Source organism: Solanum tuberosum, unplaced genomic scaffold (genome assembly GCF_000226075.1).
Source record: "Solanum tuberosum cultivar DM 1-3 516 R44 unplaced genomic scaffold, SolTub_3.0 scf00158, whole genome shotgun sequence".
NCBI lineage: Eukaryota > Viridiplantae > Streptophyta > Magnoliopsida > Solanales > Solanaceae > Solanum > Solanum tuberosum.
The window spans coordinates 1,146,327-1,166,173 of record NW_006239083.1 but is presented as its reverse complement, the minus strand read 5'-3'; the positions used below and the strand labels follow the sequence as shown (position 1 = coordinate 1,166,173).

The following is a 19,847-nucleotide window of genomic DNA, read 5'->3' as shown; positions in this document are numbered from 1 at the left end:
CCATCCCAAAAAAAAAATTTAAGTTTGTTTTCAAAAAATATTTGAAAATATTTTCTACTCTAGTAAAAATAAAAGATATTTCTCAAAAATATTTTTCATTCAAAAACCAAACACTAAAAATCTTTTCCGGAAAATATTTTCTCCTCACCAACCAAACATGAGAAAATAAGTCAAAAATCTACTTGTTTTCCGGGAAAACATTTTCCTTCATACCAAATGCACCCTGAGTGTTTACACCGACTTAATAAATATATTATATGTATTTGAATATATACAATTATTACTTAATCATAATTATTTAATTGATATATCATTATAGTCAAATGGAGTAAAAAAATACACCCACGTAACAATATTCTGAATTGTGTTTTAGTAGAAATAATTGGTCAAATTATAAAAAGGTGCCAACTGAACTATTGCCTTTAGTTAAAGTATGTTAAAGTTTTTGCACGGCATCAATTCTGGGTGGTTTTAAATTTTTATTGTTAAATATGATGGTTTTTAGTGTTGGTTTTTATGTCCGTTTAATGAAAATTTGCGGGTTAAAGTATTTTTCTCTATGACCTGAGATTGTAATGCATAAGTTTAGAGAACTTTTTTTTTATCCAACATAAGTTATCTGATTTGCTTGGTATAAGTTTAGGTATCTCTGACCTTGTCTGACATAAGTTCTTTGTGGAATAAGTTATGTCTTGTAAGGCATAACTTTGTGATTTTTGTAACTGAACTATATCTCTATCGGCATAAATTATGTACGAACTAAGTTATGTCTTGTAAATGCATACCTTTTCGGTTATGAACTGGATTTATGCTTCTATCACCATAAGTCATGTAGGAATTAAGTGACATAAGTTGTTATGCCTTGTAAATCATAACATTTAATATAATAATAAAAAAAAATTGAAACCTTTTTTTTGTATATTATATTATTTGTAATAATACTATACTCTAAATATATCCAAACAAACAACGTCATTATAGATAAATTTAACCGTAACATGTCAAATATAATATACAGTCTAATACATTTGCAAATTGTTTAACCGTGTCCCATGCGCAACACACCTTTATAGAATATAGTATCATCATTATTTATAATAAAGAATATTACAATATACAAGTTGGTCAATATTAGTATTTTGATTCTTCTCATTAATTGTCCACACGCTTGAGACATGCAAGTTCTAAATATAATAAAGAAAAAAGAAACGTGTTTAATACTGTAATTGTGAATAAGGCATTACTAAAAAAAAAAAAACTTCTTATAATTGCCTAACATTTAAACAAATTGAATTCAAACGTAAATGATGACGCTGTAAAAGCAGGTAAACACTGCATGATACAACAATATACTTCCTCTATTTTTAATTTTAATATAAATGAATTTCACATTTTTAATAATTCAAAATGAATGAATACTTCATAGTTTTAAAATGTACTACTATTATTTATTTATTTTAAAATTACCCTTCTTTTTAATAAGTTTGTCATTGATTATTTCTAATTTTAAGAAAAATTTGTGAGAAAATATAATAGTTAAATTACTCTTTAAATTAATGTATCTAGTTAACTTATCATACCTCGAAAATTTATTTATTTTGGAGGACGTCAATTTTTCATATGCAGCCACGAACGATTATTAAGGATCGTGCAAGTGAACGCTACATGAGAGGGAGGACCAAATCATATAAATTGTTAAACATACACCAGGAAAAATAATATACTATATACTTATTAAAAAAAAATTGATGTGGAATGGTGTAGGATAGAAGAAGAAGAAAAGATAAAAAAAAATATATTGAAAATTTAATTATAGAACTATAAAAATATATGGTAATAATTCTATTAATGATCTGTAAGGATGACTGAGTTGGTGTACCAAGTGGTATTCATAAAAGAGGTCAGAGATTGATTTCCTTTGCCAACGTTTTCTTAGCTGAGCTTTTTGTACCGAAATGACTATGTGATATGTGAACAGACTTACTCAATGAATACCTGAATAATAGTGGTTGTAGAATTTTTCGAGGATTCCAAATTTAAAAAAATCTAACAACGAGCTATTAATCAAACTTTAGATCAATAAAATATATGAATAATTTCAAAATTTCCCCTCAAAGTTTCGTTTCGTAACACTCACAATCCCCTTTGATTTATAATATTACGTTACATTTCTTATTTAATTTTTTTGTAATAATTTTTTAACCTATTTTAATATTATAAAATTATAGTTTAACTAATTTACCCTTTTAATACTAAACCATTTTAATTAATTCTTTTTTGGCATATTTCCTCTCTTACAAAAAAAAAATCTTTAAAAAGTAAAAAGTAATTTACAAAAAATTAGAAGTATTAATGCTAAAGTTGATGAACAAATTAAAACATTCAATTTTGAACAAATCCCAACTATTATTGATATTTTGTATATATTCTCCGCACTATCTAATAACAAAAAAGTCAATTTATAAATAACGTGCAAGCTTTAGTAAAAAAAATCATTTATGTGCTATTTAATATTATAAAAATTGTTTGTTTTCGCTTTAAATACCTAATATTAAGAATTACTCACCAAAAAAAAAAATCAACAACTTACTCTATTGACTAATTCAAATTATTTACGGTGTAAGGTATAATTTTCGAAAGAAGAGGGGGTACATTTGAAAAATAAAAGATCAAAGAGTCATAAAACGTTGTCGTTTAAGGTACCTAACCCTTAAAACCACGTGGATATGACCCGGTACTGACCCGAGGGTTTATATGTTGCTGAGTATAATTTCCCCCAAATTATACGGAACCTTTTTAAAGGGAAAGGAGGCTGCCAAATTAGGGTTTTCCTGAAGAAGAAGAAGAAAACAGCAAAAGAATGGAAGGAATCACAGAGGGAGTGAACAAGATGAGTGTCTCAGAGACGCAAAAGAAGAACAGAATCCAAGTTTCTAACACTAAGAAATCACTCTTCTTTTATGTTAACCTATCAAAGGTGCTTTTTTTTTTCCATTTAAATTATATATACATTGAAATCATAGGGAGCTTTTACACTATTACTGTATGTTGAGCAATTAGTTATCTTAATTATATACATTTAAATTTGTTTACTTGTTTTCCTATGTTATGAAGCCATGCATTGTAATCTGTGTATCCGTAGGCGAAGTTTTAGGTGTTATGTTTTGGGTAATTGGACGGAGATAGTAGTTTTAAAATGATTACACTTGTTTTGTCTGTGGATGTTTTTACGAAAACAGCTAGATTTGCAAAAATATGGCTTCAGAAGTAATTGTTTCAATTTAATGGTTATTGGGTCTGTGGTTAAAGCATCTATGCTTGCCGATCGATGATGTGATACTCTGGTTAGGGTTGTTTTTTTTCTTCCTGATAATGTACTCTGGTTAGGGTTGTTTGCAATGTGAAATGAGATTTGCTTATGGTTGTTGAGTTGTTTGTTGATGAGTTATGTGAGAAAAGGTAAAATTGAAGACTTGGATCTTGCATACTGTTTCCTCAGTCATCTGATCTCAAATAGGCGTGTCATTTGCTTCTCTCTCCTTTTTTTTTTTTATATATAAATCTGAAAGATATTTTACCTTAGCGGAAGCAATTACTTACATTGTCAAATGATATTGCTCATAGTGGGAGGCCTGCAAAATGCTATTAGTTAATGCACAATAACCTGGGTCTTTGTTAATTCGATGTGTCTGATTGCTTATGTTGGCTGAGGTTTAGTTTCCTGGGTTTTTATCAGTTTTTTTCCCTGGGTTTTTAATTATAATAAGAATTAATTCGATTGTAGAGAAATTGCTTATCTTATTACAATAATTAGTTGATGAGTTGGGTGATTGAAGAAAAATTTCTACCTGTAATACGGAGAGTTAAAATGAATAATTTTTTTCGTTTGAGAAGCATAAGAAAAGAATAAAAGAATGTTGTTCAAGTTCTAGTTATCTGCTGTAGCAGTTCAGTTATCTAGAGCAATTGCAATGGAAGAGATGTGAGTCTATGTAGGATCCCAATTAAATATCTAAACCTACAATTGAGGCTTTTCATCAGTATTACTTTTTTTTTGAAATTGAGAGTTAGTATTACTTATCAAAAGGTACTTTATGTATATTTGAAGAATTTCACCCCATACAGTGACAATTAGAGGGTTGCCACAGGACTTAAAAATATGTAGTTTGAAGCTTTTTCCAAATGCAAGTGAGCTCGTAAGATGCATTAGAAAATCTTGAAAAATGTTAGCTATATGACTATCTATATTTAATTTTTCCTGGCCTTACACCGGATCTTTTTTTTTGAGAAAGTTAACTTACACCGGATCTATAATTGTTGCTATTGGTCTGAGTTAGTATCCTGAGATATTTGGTATGTTTCTTGCAGAGGTACATGCAACAGTACAATGAAGTGGAACTCTCTGCTCTTGGGATGGGTAAATCTTTTCGACCCTCAATTTTGAGTGCTAGTTTGTGGTTTTCCTTTGCTTATAATTAGTATCATATGAGTCTTCTACATTAATTGTGATTATGCTGTCTTTTTACATCAAGAAATACTGTGTTACAACTTGGGTTATGGAGGCATTATCACTTCCTTTTCCCAATTGACTTTTTCTTGATGATTGGTGAATTCCAATCTTGGCAACGTGTGATGCTGTTTGCCATCTCAAGAATGTCTTGTTTACTATTGCAGCTTCTTGTGTATAAGAAGAGTAAAATACACAGTGGTGCACACTTTACCAGGGATGTGATATCCTTGTGAAACAATTTTGAACCAACTTCTGGCATAAAAAGGATCATGGTGTTCAAACATAGATAGTAGTTGAGTGTATCTGGGATGAACTCTGATTCATCACAACCTTATTCCTGCGGCTTCCCCAGGGATCTTTTACTTAAAAAGCAGAACGTGCTCGATAATATGTTTGAAGTGGCTCCTTGTGCTTGCCGGTAAACCGTATTAAGTAAAAGAAATACAGAGTATCAGTACAGTTTTGTTTGATGTTCTTTTCATTTGTTTTGTGGACTCATCCTTTTGTGTTATGTTGAAAATTCATTAATAATTGAATTGACTTGCTTGTTTAGTTTCTAAAGGATTAACAATCTTTTCCACATGTGTACAGCTATTTCGACAGTGGTTACCATTGCTGAAATTCTGAAGAACAATGGATTTGCTGTTGAGAAGAGTGAGGCTTCTCCTACTCCACTCCCATCCCTTGTATTATCTTTCTTGTCATCTAACTTTGAGGGTCACTTGCTGCAGAGATCAAGACACTCACTGTGGACATGAGGGACGAACCAGGAGCCCGACCAATACCAAAAGCAAAGGTAAATTCCAAAAGCATTATAAATCGGTCAATTGATGCATTAGTCTGCTTCATTTTTGGTGGTTTTGGAGTAATGGAACTCATTCTATAGAGGTCTTATGGTAAATGTTAGCTTGGGACTTAAGATTGTTTCTGAAGAATAGTAGCATTGACCTTTGTTAAGTAAGGTGTTCAATATGTAGTTGATGTGTGTGTGCTCATTTTGCTCTGTTTGGGTTAGGATTTGTGCAGAACTTTACAAAAGCTGTAGAATAGATGGTAGGGTTAGTGATGTTTTACATTCTTGCTCACCAAAATGTGTCTAGTCCCATTTGGTTATCTTAGACTTGATTGCAAGTTAGTTTTACACTCCCATGCCTGTTGAAGGTACATTCCCTTTTAAATGCATTTTCTTGTGGTTTTGCCCATTGTTGTATTCCTGTTTCAAAAAGCCGTAGAATGAAATAAATCATTTTCCTTTGGCAACAGCAGAGATGGAAAAATGAATCTGGCCAGGATTTTGTTATGGCTATATAGATGCTGCTTTCACAGCTTTCATGTTCTTCTTCCACTTATACTCTTTAAAACAATGTTGAATTCATGTGAGCTAGTGGGTGCTGAATGTGGGTCGTAATCCATCTTTTTTTTAAAATTCCTTCTCCGAACAGTGATCCTTGTGTAATCTGTGGTAGTGTCTTTTTAAAAAAAAATCAAACTAAGGTTTTTTGTTTTATTTATTCATCTTCGCTTGGTGCAGATTGAAATAGTGTTGGGCAAGACTGAGAAGTTTGATGAGTTAATGGCTGCAGAAGCAGAGCAAAACGGGGACAATGAGGAGCAGCAGAACTGATTATTTCCACACCTGTTCTCTTTCCTGACGATTGAAGTTATTCCAGTCTATACTGCATTCAGCTGTTGGGTTCTCTATGGCCTTTAATTAGATCTGTTGGAAAGTTTTTTTTTTAAAAAAGCAGCATGGTTTACTTTAAAATTCATTATTTGTTGGATGTGTTTGCCTTTTGTTTACTTGTTTATCTAAGGTGTTGTTGGATGTAAACATATTGCTGCTATCTTCACTGTAAGTGATGTAGTCTTAATTTACGTCTGGTAGTTTTATCATTTAACAACTGGATATGAAGGTTGAGGATTCTGCCATTACCTAATTAACTAATCAGAGTATCGTGCAGCACCATTGACCAATTAGTACTGTGTCACACAATTGCCCTGTGCAATTGCGTTCTACCCTCTCTCCTCTCTAGACTCTACTTGTGGAATTAGAGTGGTGGGTATGTTGTAGTTAGTGAGAACTTATAAAGGTAATCTTCAAGGAACATACTAAAATTCTCTTACAAGAAGTATCATGTTCATCAACTTTTGCATGTAAGATCCTACATCTCTATAAACGGGTAATGTATCGAGTAATTTATATACATATAGGCATACTTTAAAGGGATTGATAATGATCAACTCATTCAGTATAAGGTAATACAGTTTGATTCAAACATTAAGTTAGCTATATTCATGTTCAGCGATGCCTCCACTAAAATCTTGAGAAGTCTTTTCTAGTTCATCTCAAAGAACACAAATAGGGCACACGTGCAAGCACACATCCCCATAAGAAGATAGAAGTGTACAATGTCTCAAATCTTAACTGACACCAGTCAAGTACCTTGATAGATTACAGCTACTACTACGCCTTAGTCCCAAATAGGTTGGGGCCGACTATATGAATCCTAGCTCATTGCTTCATTTCAGCTCAACTCATGTAATCATCATACCAAGTACGTACCTTGATAGATTACCTTCATATTTTGGGATTGCTGCAAACTGAAGCACTAAGCTTAAAAGGCCTCTCAGGTTTCTAATTTTCATTGATTCCTTTTCTCTTCACACTGCAAGGGAAGGAGGAGTTGGAATGGATGGCTAATTACCGAAACATCAAAAACATTTCCTTTCTTATTGATATAGCTAACCAAGAAATCAACTTTGCAATCAGATACAAGATTGTTGTGACATTTTGTCCAACACATCCCTTTTAAGCATGAGAAATCTCACAGGACTACCCTATGTTTGTGCCGCCGCTCACTTCCTTTTATTTACTATTCAACCTGTCTTGTCCCAAAAGAGAACTAAATGCAAGACAATTGGAAGGGTGGAAAAGAATTGTTAACAAAGATCTTATATATAAACCTAATTACATAGGCCATTGCTCTTAATTGGCACTATATTTTTCAAACTCATTGTGCAAAGAATCAAAATAGGGATGGAGATGTTGAACTGCTTCAACGTACAAAGGTGTCTGCATCTCAATCAAGCGCGATACCTGCATTAAAAGGATGTTCCATTCAACACAATATCTTCGTCGTGTATGAAGAAAAGCATTAGTAATTAACAGATTACCATACATTACAAAAGTCAGAAACTGTCAATGAATAGTATAGTTGTCTAAAGGTCTGACTTTGGTGTTTTACTTAGACTTTTGTACTACTTCAGTTCCAATTATTCTGTTTTATGTGAGTTACCACGCAAACCAAAGTGTAATCAGTTCAATTTTTTTTCTTCCAGTTTAGTTCTGCATTTTCTCACTTCGGATCTATCATAAGTTTTTACTTACTTTTTGGACTCTGTTTAGGCCTCTCTATTCAGTATGGTAGACTGTTGTATCAGCTTTTCTTTCAAACTGTTAAAATGTAAAGAGGAATGCAAAACTAAGAAAAAGATTAAAAGAGATGTCAAATGGAGTTATTTGCAACTTGAAAATGCCTATGACAAGTGTAACAGGTTGCTGGTTTTTAAACTGAGTCAAAGTTTCTATTGTTCATGGCTTCATGATACTGTTCTTTTTGTGATTATGCGAAGAGCTCTGTTAATCCTCGCCCTTCTAAATGTCTTAAAGGTTGTTTGTGGCTTGAAAACAAACAGGAGCTGCCACCAACCTAAGGGTCACAATAATAGTCATAGGGTTCAATTGCAAGTGGCAATATCACAATTTGCCATTTTCTTGTTTGGAGTTTCCTTAGGGAGTAAACCTTTTCCTATAACTTGTGGAACCATGTGCTGAAGAGGACTTCCATGAGGCTTGCTAGCTAGTTGGATTCACTTTGGGGGTTCGAATTACTCTTAATACCACAAGGCTTGGTAAATGGACTCTCCCAAAGGTCTCTCAAGACTCTCACTAAATCTTGTCTTTAAAACACCTTCATTATTACTCTGTTTGAAATCCATAGAAAATAGCAGAGAAGATTGAACTGGAGATGAGTCCTCTACTCAGACCGAGAGGTATTAACTGAGGTTGGAGGAGCATTTGAAGATTTGGGAGCTAGTTTGTTGTTCAAAGGGGTCTGGGTAATCTAAAGTTCAAATATCTTCCTTCACTTGTGAAGTGGCGGCGGAAATTTTTCAAGATACCAATACCCTTTGTTAGGTGCACTTTCACAACCTCCACATTTCCTTTCCAGCTTTCCTCTTCCCTTCTTTTGCTACTAAAAAATTACTGATATGACAAGATAAAGCAATTACCAGGCCTTGATATTAACACAGATAATAGCTTGAATCCCCTATAGACAATGAAGAGATGAAATAATAGTACCACAGATCGCAGTTTTAATGCTTTCAGCATCGATAAGAAAGCCAAAGTAGTAAATGAAAAAAAAATCATATGCCAATAAGCAACCAACACTATCGAGTGATAGTTATCAACTTATTTATTTTTCCTTTTGACTAAGTAAAATGATGATGCACCCAAGGCTGAAAATCCAACTAAGACGAAATTCACAAGGAGAAATCCAGGAAGTTTCAGGGTTAAGAGATTTTCAATATTTGTTAAACCCGAGAGCTTTTCCAATATCGAACGGTGGAAAACATTTTTCGAGTTCTATTTCGTCAGGCGTTCAACCCTATCCCCTTTCCCCGAGGTGAGCCCATAGCTAAATAAACTGAGACGAAGAAAACAGAGGCATAACAATGAAAATCACTTACAGCTCGTCGAAATGCGAACATCTCCTCTTGACCAGATAGCATGGTAGTAATGCCAGATGGAGCACCTCCTGAACTAACATTGCCTTCAGCTAAAACATCTCGCCGGAGCTTTGTACCTTCTATCTCTGTCTCAAATTGGAAGCTGTACAAATAGCAGACTGGCATCAATTGATTTCACTCCTTTTACTAAATCTCAAAGTTTGTTCTTGTAATGGAACTTACCCTAGGTAACTACTTTTAGTTTTTAGTGTTTAGTGTTGGTACATCCACACTAGTGTGTCAGGTAACACAACAGCCTAGATTGTTACTAGAAAATTAACTCATAGATGGAGAGATACTTAACAGTTGTAGCTTCCATGCAATCTAAAGCACATTATATAAATCTTTACTTTCAGAGAGATTTTTCTCAATTTGATGAACATTATCTAGGAGATATTAGTTCTCACTGCAACAGAACGACCATTCAATCTAGTGATGCAAAAAAACACATAAAAAAGGTATACAAAACAAAAAAAAATTGGACACCATCTTAGTAGACCAGAAAACTTAAAGAGTGTAAAACAATATAACACACTTACCTTTCCAAATCAAAAAGTGTTCCTTCTGCTGTTCCTTGAAAAAGATCCTCTACTGAAGTCTCAGCAGAGCAATATAGGCAACAATGATGATTGTATAATTCATCAATGAGGGTGATAAACCTTCGCGCCTGAGAAGTAGAAATATTGTAACCAGCAGCAACATATAAAATAACGCAATAACATAGAAGCATGAAAGCAGGACTAAGATCTTAAAAAGTAGTGCATATGAATATAAATCTAAAATATGTTAACAGGCGTAAAACATAGATCTCAAATGCTGAGAACAGAACAGACAAAGAAGAGAAGTAAAATGCATTACATATTCCCATAGCTAACAGGCATTAAACTAATCCCCTATCCATCTACATCGTCCACACGACCTACCACCTCTCTCCATCCTTTGAAACAGGGAGATTTCAAGAAAATACAGGGAATCAAGGTATCATACAACTAGGAAACTCGAGCAAAATCATCCCCCCCCCCCACAGCCACCCATTTTCATGCTATACTTGTAATGTCGAAAAATAAACATGATATTCACCCAACCCTTGACCAAACCAAGGTATCACACAACTAGGGAACTCAAGCAAAATCATGCCCCCCACAGCCACCCATTTTCATGCTATACTTGTAATGTCAAAATAAACATGACATTCACCCTACCCTTGACCATATTCTTCTTTTTCGTGTTCTGCCTTGATGTTTGTTAGGTGTGGTGGTCGTCCAATGTATAGCACGGGTTGGGAATCCGAACTCTTGAACATAAGTCTTAGACCACCTCAATCACTTAGTTAGTCTGCCAAAAATTTGACTAACTATTTGAACCTTTAGAGGCCTAAGTAGTGTAAGGGGGATCAAGAAGGTGTTAACAAGACAGGATTGAGTAAGCTATTTAACATAATTAAATCCAAATTCCAAGCTGAATTCTGAGACACAAAGTGTACAATGTTATGTATGCATCTTCCAACAATGAAAACAAAAAGGAGCTACTAAAGGGATAAGTGGGAAGAGATGAATCCAATCTACAGAAGGCTGAATAAGACTGTTAAACAGCACGGAAACCATGCCTCAAAAAGTCAAAAGAAATTGATTGAATTTGAAAAAACAAGACACATCTCAGACATGTCAAGGCCAAAACCAAATATTTTCCCTTCAATATGAACCCTGAAAACAAGAAATCCACATATCCAGTAAATACGGAGGCAAGATCTTATGGTTTAGTTTAAAGACACAGTGGAACTGCTTAGTGATAGCAGTCCTTTGTGCTAGTATTAGTAATATTAGCAGGCTATCAACATACAAGCAGCAGAATCTGTAAGTTAAAGCTTAATTTGTTTTATATCAGTTAGCATATGTAGTAAGGAATGTTGATGATGGTACCTTGTCACGGATACGCATGCTCATAATAGGAATATCAGAAATGAAAACAGTGTGATAGTTTTTAGCCACTGCAATGTAGTCTGCTGCTCCAAGCTGAAATGTCCACAATTAGATTAAATAAGACAGCATTCTGTGTGAGGTCAAAGTTAAAGATACAGTCTTGTTCTTGTTCCTATTAGATCGACGATCAGGTGAAAAAACTGCGAACACTGCAATATGAAATACAAATTCAAGTTCAAGCTGAGTACTCTCATACTTCATCTTAATTTAAATGATATTTGAGCTAAGACATCACTGAACTTCTATTTATTGCGCCTCTTTTTGTTTTCTCTATAGTTCTAGCTTTGGTGAACTTCAGTTTGAATGGAACTACACGAAGACCATCAGAGCATATGAAACCAAACTGTCAGAATTCCAACTAGCCAACTATAGACATAATTAGAGGTTAAGCAAGTACTATCCAAACCAGAAATAGCAACCAGACTATCAGCCTAATACCTGAAAAAAGACATGCCAAAAGTCTCGAGAAATGAAATGACAAGTTCTACAGTCAGCAACATCAAGTACAGCAGTACAGATAGTTCATCTCATCCTTTATTTTTTTGTAACAGCATCTAATTTGATTAAAATCCGGCTTCTTCTGCACCTATTCTCTTAATTTTCTCCAGGTCATGGTATTTATTTTTGACATATGCATCAGATCATTCTCACAGTATGGTGCTTGCTTATCTATGGGTCCATGCATCAAACCGAGCTGAGAGAAGCCTAAGCTGGCTCTTGTTTATTTTTAGTTCATTCATTAGTCAAATTACTAACTTATTTTAAGATAAATTTTGAATGCAGTTAAAGAAAAAGGGAATTGAAAATTTTCTATATTATTATATCTGGAGCTTTTGAGGGAATGTAAATGTTAGGGCTGAAACAATTTTCATTGAATTTCAAGAATACCTTTAGTCACATGATTATAATTATTAATCACATTTCATATCACCACAGGCTAGGCTTAAGTTACAATATAATTAGAAGTTCATTACATTATATAAGTAGAAATTACAAGAACATATTGATTCATAAATGATCTTTTAAAAATGGGATACCGTGCCCACTCCTTCTTACACAACAGATTGTCATATCAAGTAGCAAACAAAATGCTATTTAGGTACTCAAATAAATGACAAGAATTGACAAGTGTTTATATCTGACTGATACAAATAAGCATGTACTGACCATGATGACAAGTGCCAAAAGCACAAACAAATAGATAAGAATAAGTCTCTCATTAACAGATCTTTTTTCTCCACTATAAGTAAGTCATACAGAGAAAAGAAAAGGAAAATTCTGACTGACAAGAGCATAGTACCGGCCGACCACACAGATATTCAAAGTTGAACCGTGCCACCCCATTGCAGCTCTCAGGAACTTCCAATGTTCTGATAGAAAGCAAAGGACTATCATATGACAGATAAAAGGGCTCTTTATGACTTAAAAAATATCAAGGATTAATTAAAAATACCTTCCAAACATCACAGGAATAGTATGTGAAATGATGCTCCCTCCGGCCTGTTTACTAATTTTATTCCAGATATCCTCAAATTCTCGTTTAATGTTGCTATTTAGAGGCCAAATGTAGTGGACCTGCAATTGCATAATGGGAACAATCAATCAAAATAAAATGTATCTTAAGATCCTCAAGCATAAATAACATGCAACTGATATTTCTTAAGAACTACGATAGAGATAATCACATTAGAAATTAGACTGACATTCAAGCAATGGATATAAGCTATGACCTTTTGTACCAATTACTACATAGTTCATTTCCATTACCATAACAATGCTCAAAAAATGATGAAAGTTAACAAAGTAAAATCATCTTGAGAAACATGACAAAGAGACATAAAGTGAATAGTAAAAGTAGATAATGAAGCAGAAGAATCGAGATTATCTCAGAATAAGCCTGGCATTTTGTGTAAATCTGACATTGAGAATGCATATGACCATGTCAATTGGGAGTTTCTTCTCAGAATCTTAAGGCAGATGGGTTTTTGGGAGAAGTGGAGCAAGTGGGTGAAATTTTGTATCTCTGCTCTTATTAATGGAGCACCTGAAGGGCTTTTTAATGCTCATAGAGGGATCAGACAAAGAGACCCTCTGCCCCCTTTCCTCTTTATTAGCTAGTTGGAGGCAATTTAGTATTCTGGACGAACAAGAAACAAAGAGTGGTTGTGAAGCTGAATTTTGAGCCATGACAATTGCAACTTGTGAACTTACATGGATTAAACAACTATTGAAAGAAATGATGTTTTGAGATACCACTCAGATGGAACTCGTATGTGATAATCAGGTTGCACTTAATGTTGTTTCAAATTCAGTGTCAGTGTGAGGACCAATCACATAATCAGTAAAATATTAGTCTCTCCAAGTAATTCGTAACATTCAAAGTTATAATAGATCTATCTAAATTGTTCGGCCTTCTTTTACTAGATTTGGCATTGGTTGCACTAAGCTTGTCCATGTTTCTTCTCAAAAGTCCTATTTCCCCCACCCTTGGAGAGATGTAGCTTCTTAACCACAGGAGAGAGGCCTGCTTTTACTGCTTACAATGGGATTTAACTATCACATTATACAGGAGTGAGGAGACAAGGTGTGTATATGAGCACATATTGAGATAGTTTATCAGCGAATAGAAACAAGTAAAATTTCCTTAAAATCTTGCCTGGTCTATAGATCTCTGAGCAATGAGGCGGCGATAATCAACTTCACTGCCAATTAGAACAGTTTCACAATGTTCCTCAAGTTTTTTTAGTAGCTTTTGAAAGATCTCCTTTTGCATGCCATCCTGAATAACAAAGAAATGTCACAATAAATACTTGATCAGAAAAAAAAAAATGTCACAGACAAATGTAACAATGTTTCAAGCACATTAAATCAGAGATTTCCATTTTATTCATCTTCCAAATCTAAACTTGCAACAAAAATCAAGCCAGTTGAGTATGGAAAATGCAAATGGAATACTCTTTAAGAATGAAAAAGAATAATGCATTGATTTTCCAGAAGTAAATGCACCTGGTTTAAGTCCGTTGGTGCACGATTACTGGTTGCCACCAGAACAGTTCCAGTACTCAACAATCTGCTGAGAATTCCAGATAATGCCACAATTGCAAAAACATCAACTGTCTGTCACCAGAAAAAAAGAGGCAATCTTCAGTCAGATTCACTTCATAACATACCCCAGCATAAATAGGTTGCTACAAGTTTTTGAGAGTTGTAATTCCACAACACAAATAGAGAGAAGACGGAGACAACTCGAGCAAATAATAGCAGACTTCCACATATACTGGATGGTGTACTTATAACAATAAAATTAAACAGATTGAATGAGGCAATATATAATACTGAAGCTGAATTAACAGTAGATAATTTCTAATCATTTTCTTTGGATCCACTGTGTCTGATGAATTCATAAAGCCAGGTCCTGAAGACGTGAAGTTGGCAAAACCTAGTCCATTTCTCGTACTTAAGTTCAGTAACAATATACTGTGTGGTGGTATGGTTAGAAAAGTTCCTGTAAAAAAAGTCTAACTGTATTTACCTGTACTTCATCAAAGCAAAGGATGCTAGCACCTCTCCTACGATCTGCCTGGTTAACAAGAAACTTGTCAGCTACGTCCAGAAGAATGTTTTTCATCTGCACCTCTTGCTTATATCTTTCTTCAGCAGCTATCCATTCTTTAACTTTTGAATCAAAAGGAAGATTCATGACCCAACCAGAAATACTTGACTGCCGAGACTTTTGTTCCATCTGACTCTTCCAAATTTTATGCATATGTTCATTAATTTTAAGCATAGCCTGCCAATTGTAACATCTGGAATAAATCAGAAGAGAGCAGATGACAAATATTGTGACCACAGAGCAGATTGATAGGATTGTTTGACCATTTCAAGTATTGAAATGCATGACATAGGCAGATTAACATTACAGTATAGAAAAACCTACAGATAATGCTTTGGTCATTTAATAGACATATTTCAAAGTTCAAACATGTTATACAGATATCAATCCTTATGTTTCTAGGGAAAAAAAAGAGAACTTGACAAACTACTCGAGAGTAATCAGATATTAGGCCAGACGATTCTTTTCTTCAGGACCCATACTAGTGTTAGCAAATTTGTTTGTACGCCAGACCCACCTCGTGCCAGCAACAAAGACTGACAAAAGCAATATTTTTCACGACTATTAAGATAACTTCACTACAGAAGAAAAATGGTGGAATAGGAACAGAAGATATAAACAAATCCAGTAGCCCATTCAGGTGCCAAGAGGGTTTTAACATTTTGCGCATCAACTCCAATATGCTTTGCCTCATATAACATGGAATTCTTACTCATTTATCCTTCGTAGACAAATGTATTTTGATTGCTGATTATTATTGCACCATTTCATAAAAAGATCTAGGAGATTTTCCTATTAAGCAACTACCTGTTATCAGCTTCAGACAACTACCTGTTATTTTCTTTCCGTATCAAAATAATGTCGGTCAACCAGTTATCTCTCTACATGCTAAAATAATATCGGATACCACATGTCATCTACTTGTGGAGTTGTGGTTTTTGGGCAGACAGTCTCGCATTGCAAATTGTCATGTTTGACCTGTGACATTTTGCTTATAAGCACAATTGTGAGGAAGTGCAATTCAGGATAAGACAGACTAAATTGTTTCAGGAAATCGAGATGATTTTTGTCATGCATATGTAGAACCTGACTAGTATTGGAATGAAATGGGTCCTAAGAGCGTGGAAAGGATATATAGGGCTTATAGCTGACCCCAACTAGTTTGATTAATTGATTGATTGATTGATGTGTAGAATGTTATAAATCAAGTTAAAATATAAGGCCCAAACAAGCACTCACCTCGTGAAAGTGAAACCTTCTTCGATGTTTAACAATTCCTTCACTGGCCTTATAAAACATATCCATAAGCATTGTCTTCCCTACATGAAGTCCAATATATAGTCAGATTTTGTTTATGTCTGTGAGTGAAGCATGGCTGATACTGATCGTTAATAGAAGCTAATAAAAGAAAAATTTCATCATCATAGAAAATGAGGATGAGATGAATTTGTACAGCATGTATGAACAACCATGCAACATAAACAGACAAGAAGCAATTGTACCACTCCCAACATTGCCATATAGATATAGTCCTTTGGGGGCTGGAGGAGCAGCAGGACGTCGACCGACTTGTGAGTCTAACTTCTTCTCGCGATTGAGATAGGAAACCCATTTCCCGACTCCTTCTTCCACATCTTCAGGTTTCCTGAGCCAAAAAGAAAATGACAATTAAATTACTGGCGGTGAAGAAGAAGCAACTGAATTTATACTTTATACTAATGTCAGTGGTATCTCTTCTTGAGAAAAGAGAATGTGATAAACCAAAACAATCAACACATTCAAAGTATCAAGAAGGTAAGACCACCCTATCCCTTCAATTCCTGATCTCTTTGAGAACCAAAACAATGTCTCTCACTTTGTTTAGAAAAAAACAAACATATTTATTTGAAGTAAAGAAACTCTGACCAACAAAAACTGTTGCACAGAAAGCATTTTCATAAGAATGTCGTAAAATGTACACTCACCGAGACATCCATCTTTGGAAAATATTGCGAGATTTGTTTATTGGTTTAAATGCACCTTGTTGTTTGGCCTCAGCTTCCTCCATAAGAAGCTTACGCCTCCGACTTTCCCTATTATCTTCCCATTGTGCAAGTTTTGCCTAAAAGCATGGAAATTAAAAATAAAGTCTTCGGAACAACATTGAATAGATTACTTCAATAAAAGTTCATCATCACAATATAAAACTCTCACATGATATTCCCCCATATCCTTTTCATATTGCTCCAACCTTCCAAGAAGATTTTCTAGTTCAGTAGCAACTTTTTCTTGGTAAGGATCATGCTGCAGCTTTCCCTGTTCAACAAGACTCCTGTAATGTGCAAGAAGTCCTGAAGAAAGAGCAGCATTACTTTGCAACAAGCTTATAAAACAAGAAAGATTAAAGTAACCTGCCAAATGGGTACACAGTTTTTTCTATTTATTGATGTATTCGTTAATTATCAACATGGCACATAGTTCAGACTCAATTTTTCACTCTCTCATTATGAGTACGTGTAATTACTAATTAGATGAATCTTGCTTCGAATATAATAGTTTCTATGAGTAAAACTCAAGAAAAGAACCAACTATAGACTTGACTGAAATATTTCAACAGGAAAATATAGTATGAAAATCTTTTATCAGCAAGAACATAAATGTCCTAGATTTTTCTTATCATTTATTAGGCAATATAAATGATCTACGCACAAAATGTTTATAGACGTTTCACATGCTGAATAAAAGCTACAAGAACTACATCGCAGTCCAAACAAGTTGGGGTTGGCTATATAAATTCTCACTGGCGATGTTTCTCCAATTCAAATTCATCTCAGGCCAGCATTATACAAAATAAAAATAAAAAGTACTAGAAGTTCTATATATCTTTTACTGGCATAAAAATCTGTATTAGGCTAAAAGACTCCTAGAATGCACAGAATCTAAAGTAAACAAACTTACATGACAAAAACACATTCATAACCAATTGGCATTGCCTACATAGATCTTTTTCTTCCATTGTGCCTAGATAATAGGTTTTTAGAGACGACTTCCTTCTATGTAATTCTAGGCCTACTTCATCCCCTTTAATACCTTCACTCATCACAGTATCACACCTATGGACCAATGCATCTGGAGGTCGACACATGACATGACCAAACCATCTCAAGCGACCTTCTTTCATTTTATCCTCAATGTGTGCTACTTGCACCTTTTGAAGAATATGATTATATTTCATAACATTTGTTGGTCTTATAATAGGTCCATAGAACTTACCTTTCACTTTTCTATGCATCCTTCTATCACATAACCCCAGTAGCACTTCTCCATTTAAACCATCCGATTTTGATATTATGTATAACATCTTCATCTATCATTCCATTCTCCTAGAACAACCAGACTAGATATCTGAATCGTTTGCATTTAGGAATCACAACCCCTTATAATCTCACATCAGTGAGTTTCAGTCGTTAAGTGAAACACCAATGCCTCCTTTGTCTATAATATATAATGGACACTCTGTTACCTATTCATCAATTTAAATGGGACACAGCTAAACAGATACATAATTTCAGAGTTGACTGCATACACTTTGACTAAACAAGTGTGGAGCAGAAGCTTACGGAAGTAGCAGATCTAAACACACCCAAATTGTATTATTTCTTATGCAGAACAAAATTTAAAAGTTTTCAACTTTCTCGAGCATTGCACCCCACAATCACAGTGTTCTAAGTAATCACCACTTATGGTTGTGGCAAGGTATGATAAAGAGGGGAAAGAGAAAAGGAAGACGCAATGGGGATCAACCATGAAAGTTGCCTTGTCCACATAAAGAATTGAGCCTTCTGCTAGCGCCATCTATGATAAGCCTCACGTCTATGGCCGTGATGAGTCACACTTTCAAGAAAATGGCAATTGGCTACGAATTTAGCAAGTGAATTTCCCCCTTACACCCTAAATTTTACGGATTTACCTTCTCCCAGCTCTAGCTCAATTTGATAGAAAGTGAAGATTACTCACATCAGATTGACGAACAACTAATGGAATTCATTTAACTACGTAATAATTCCACAACAAACTCTCTTAATTAGAAAATCTTATCGTCCCCCCATATACTTTGTCTAAATCATATAATTGGGGTTACAATCACACACTTTACACTTGATTCCAATTTTCATCAGAACCTATTAATCATCAAGACTTATGTAAACACAGACACCTAAATTCATAGCTTATTCACTAGAAACCAGAGGGGAAAACCCCGAAACTCAGATAAAATTCGATAATCAGTTGAACTCCTAGAAGAAAAACGCATAAAAGAGCAACCTTTCCTATGTAATCAATCACATTTAAAAAGGTGCAAGAGACAATAATGAGGGGACTAACCATGATTCTTGGAGGGAGAAGAGCAAATATTGCTGTAAAAACAAAGAGCATTATGATGATTATTGCTGCTGCGGAATTTTGAGGATCTATGAGCGAATCCAATAGAAAGAAAAACAGAAAATTTTCTCATTTCACAAACCGCTTTTGCCGATAGTTGTTTGTTCGGAATCAACAGAGAAGAATGGGGTTCGGTTCGTTACAAAATTGCGCCAATTTGTTGAAGAAGAAAGAAAATGACAGACGTGGCCATACAAGGGTCCAGTCGTTTTTGTCTTCGCATTGTGTCTTCGATTCAATTAATCAAATGGCTAGTTTGTTACGCAAACTAATCTTATTACCGATACCGCTGTTGGTGGCATGTTTCGCCTAATATGTTCGAGTTTTGAGAATGAATTTTTTTGTGTGTGACATAAATTTAAATTTAGTGAAACTTTAATTTTTATTTAGTCTAATTTCAATGTTACTATGGAAATCGAATAAAAAACCTTAAAGAGAAGAAGAGGAGTCTTCATAAATAGTTATAGTACTTTGTATCATAGTTATGAATAGTAATACTTTGCCTAATTATGAGAGAGGTAAACAAGTTATATTT

General features: G+C 34.4%; 2 protein-coding genes across 3 annotated transcripts; one reads left to right on the top strand and one right to left on the bottom strand.

Moving 5' to 3' along the window:
• Positions 1-2,772: 2,772 nt before the first annotated feature.
• LOC102588814 (uncharacterized protein At2g34160-like) lies at positions 2,773-6,408 on the top strand. The gene is made up of 5 exons (XM_006353632.2): positions 2,773-2,977; positions 4,369-4,417; positions 5,102-5,164; positions 5,242-5,306; positions 6,042-6,408. The coding sequence occupies exons 1-5, from the start codon at positions 2,861-2,863 to the stop codon at positions 6,132-6,134; spliced, it is 387 nt and encodes a 128-aa protein (XP_006353694.1). The 5' UTR covers positions 2,773-2,860; the 3' UTR covers positions 6,135-6,408.
• A 364-nt stretch (positions 6,409-6,772) lies between these two features.
• LOC102588491 (lactation elevated protein 1) lies at positions 6,773-19,565 on the bottom strand. 2 transcript variants are annotated; one of them, XM_015311440.1, is made up of 14 exons: positions 19,256-19,565; positions 17,087-17,223; positions 16,858-16,994; positions 16,396-16,538; positions 16,133-16,212; positions 14,813-15,070; positions 14,287-14,397; positions 13,937-14,059; positions 12,734-12,855; positions 12,581-12,650; positions 11,221-11,313; positions 9,841-9,968; positions 9,263-9,404; positions 6,773-7,176 (listed from the first exon to the last, which is right to left on the bottom strand). In XM_015311440.1, the coding sequence occupies exons 1-14, from the start codon at positions 19,383-19,385 to the stop codon at positions 7,153-7,155; spliced, it is 1,698 nt and encodes a 565-aa protein (XP_015166926.1). In that variant the 5' UTR covers positions 19,386-19,565; the 3' UTR covers positions 6,773-7,152. The 2 variants fall into 2 exon arrangements, with proteins under 2 accessions (XP_015166926.1, XP_006353693.1); XM_006353631.2 differs by lacking the exon at positions 6,773-7,176 and adding an exon at positions 7,212-7,607.
• Between the last annotated feature and the right edge of the window lie 282 nt (positions 19,566-19,847).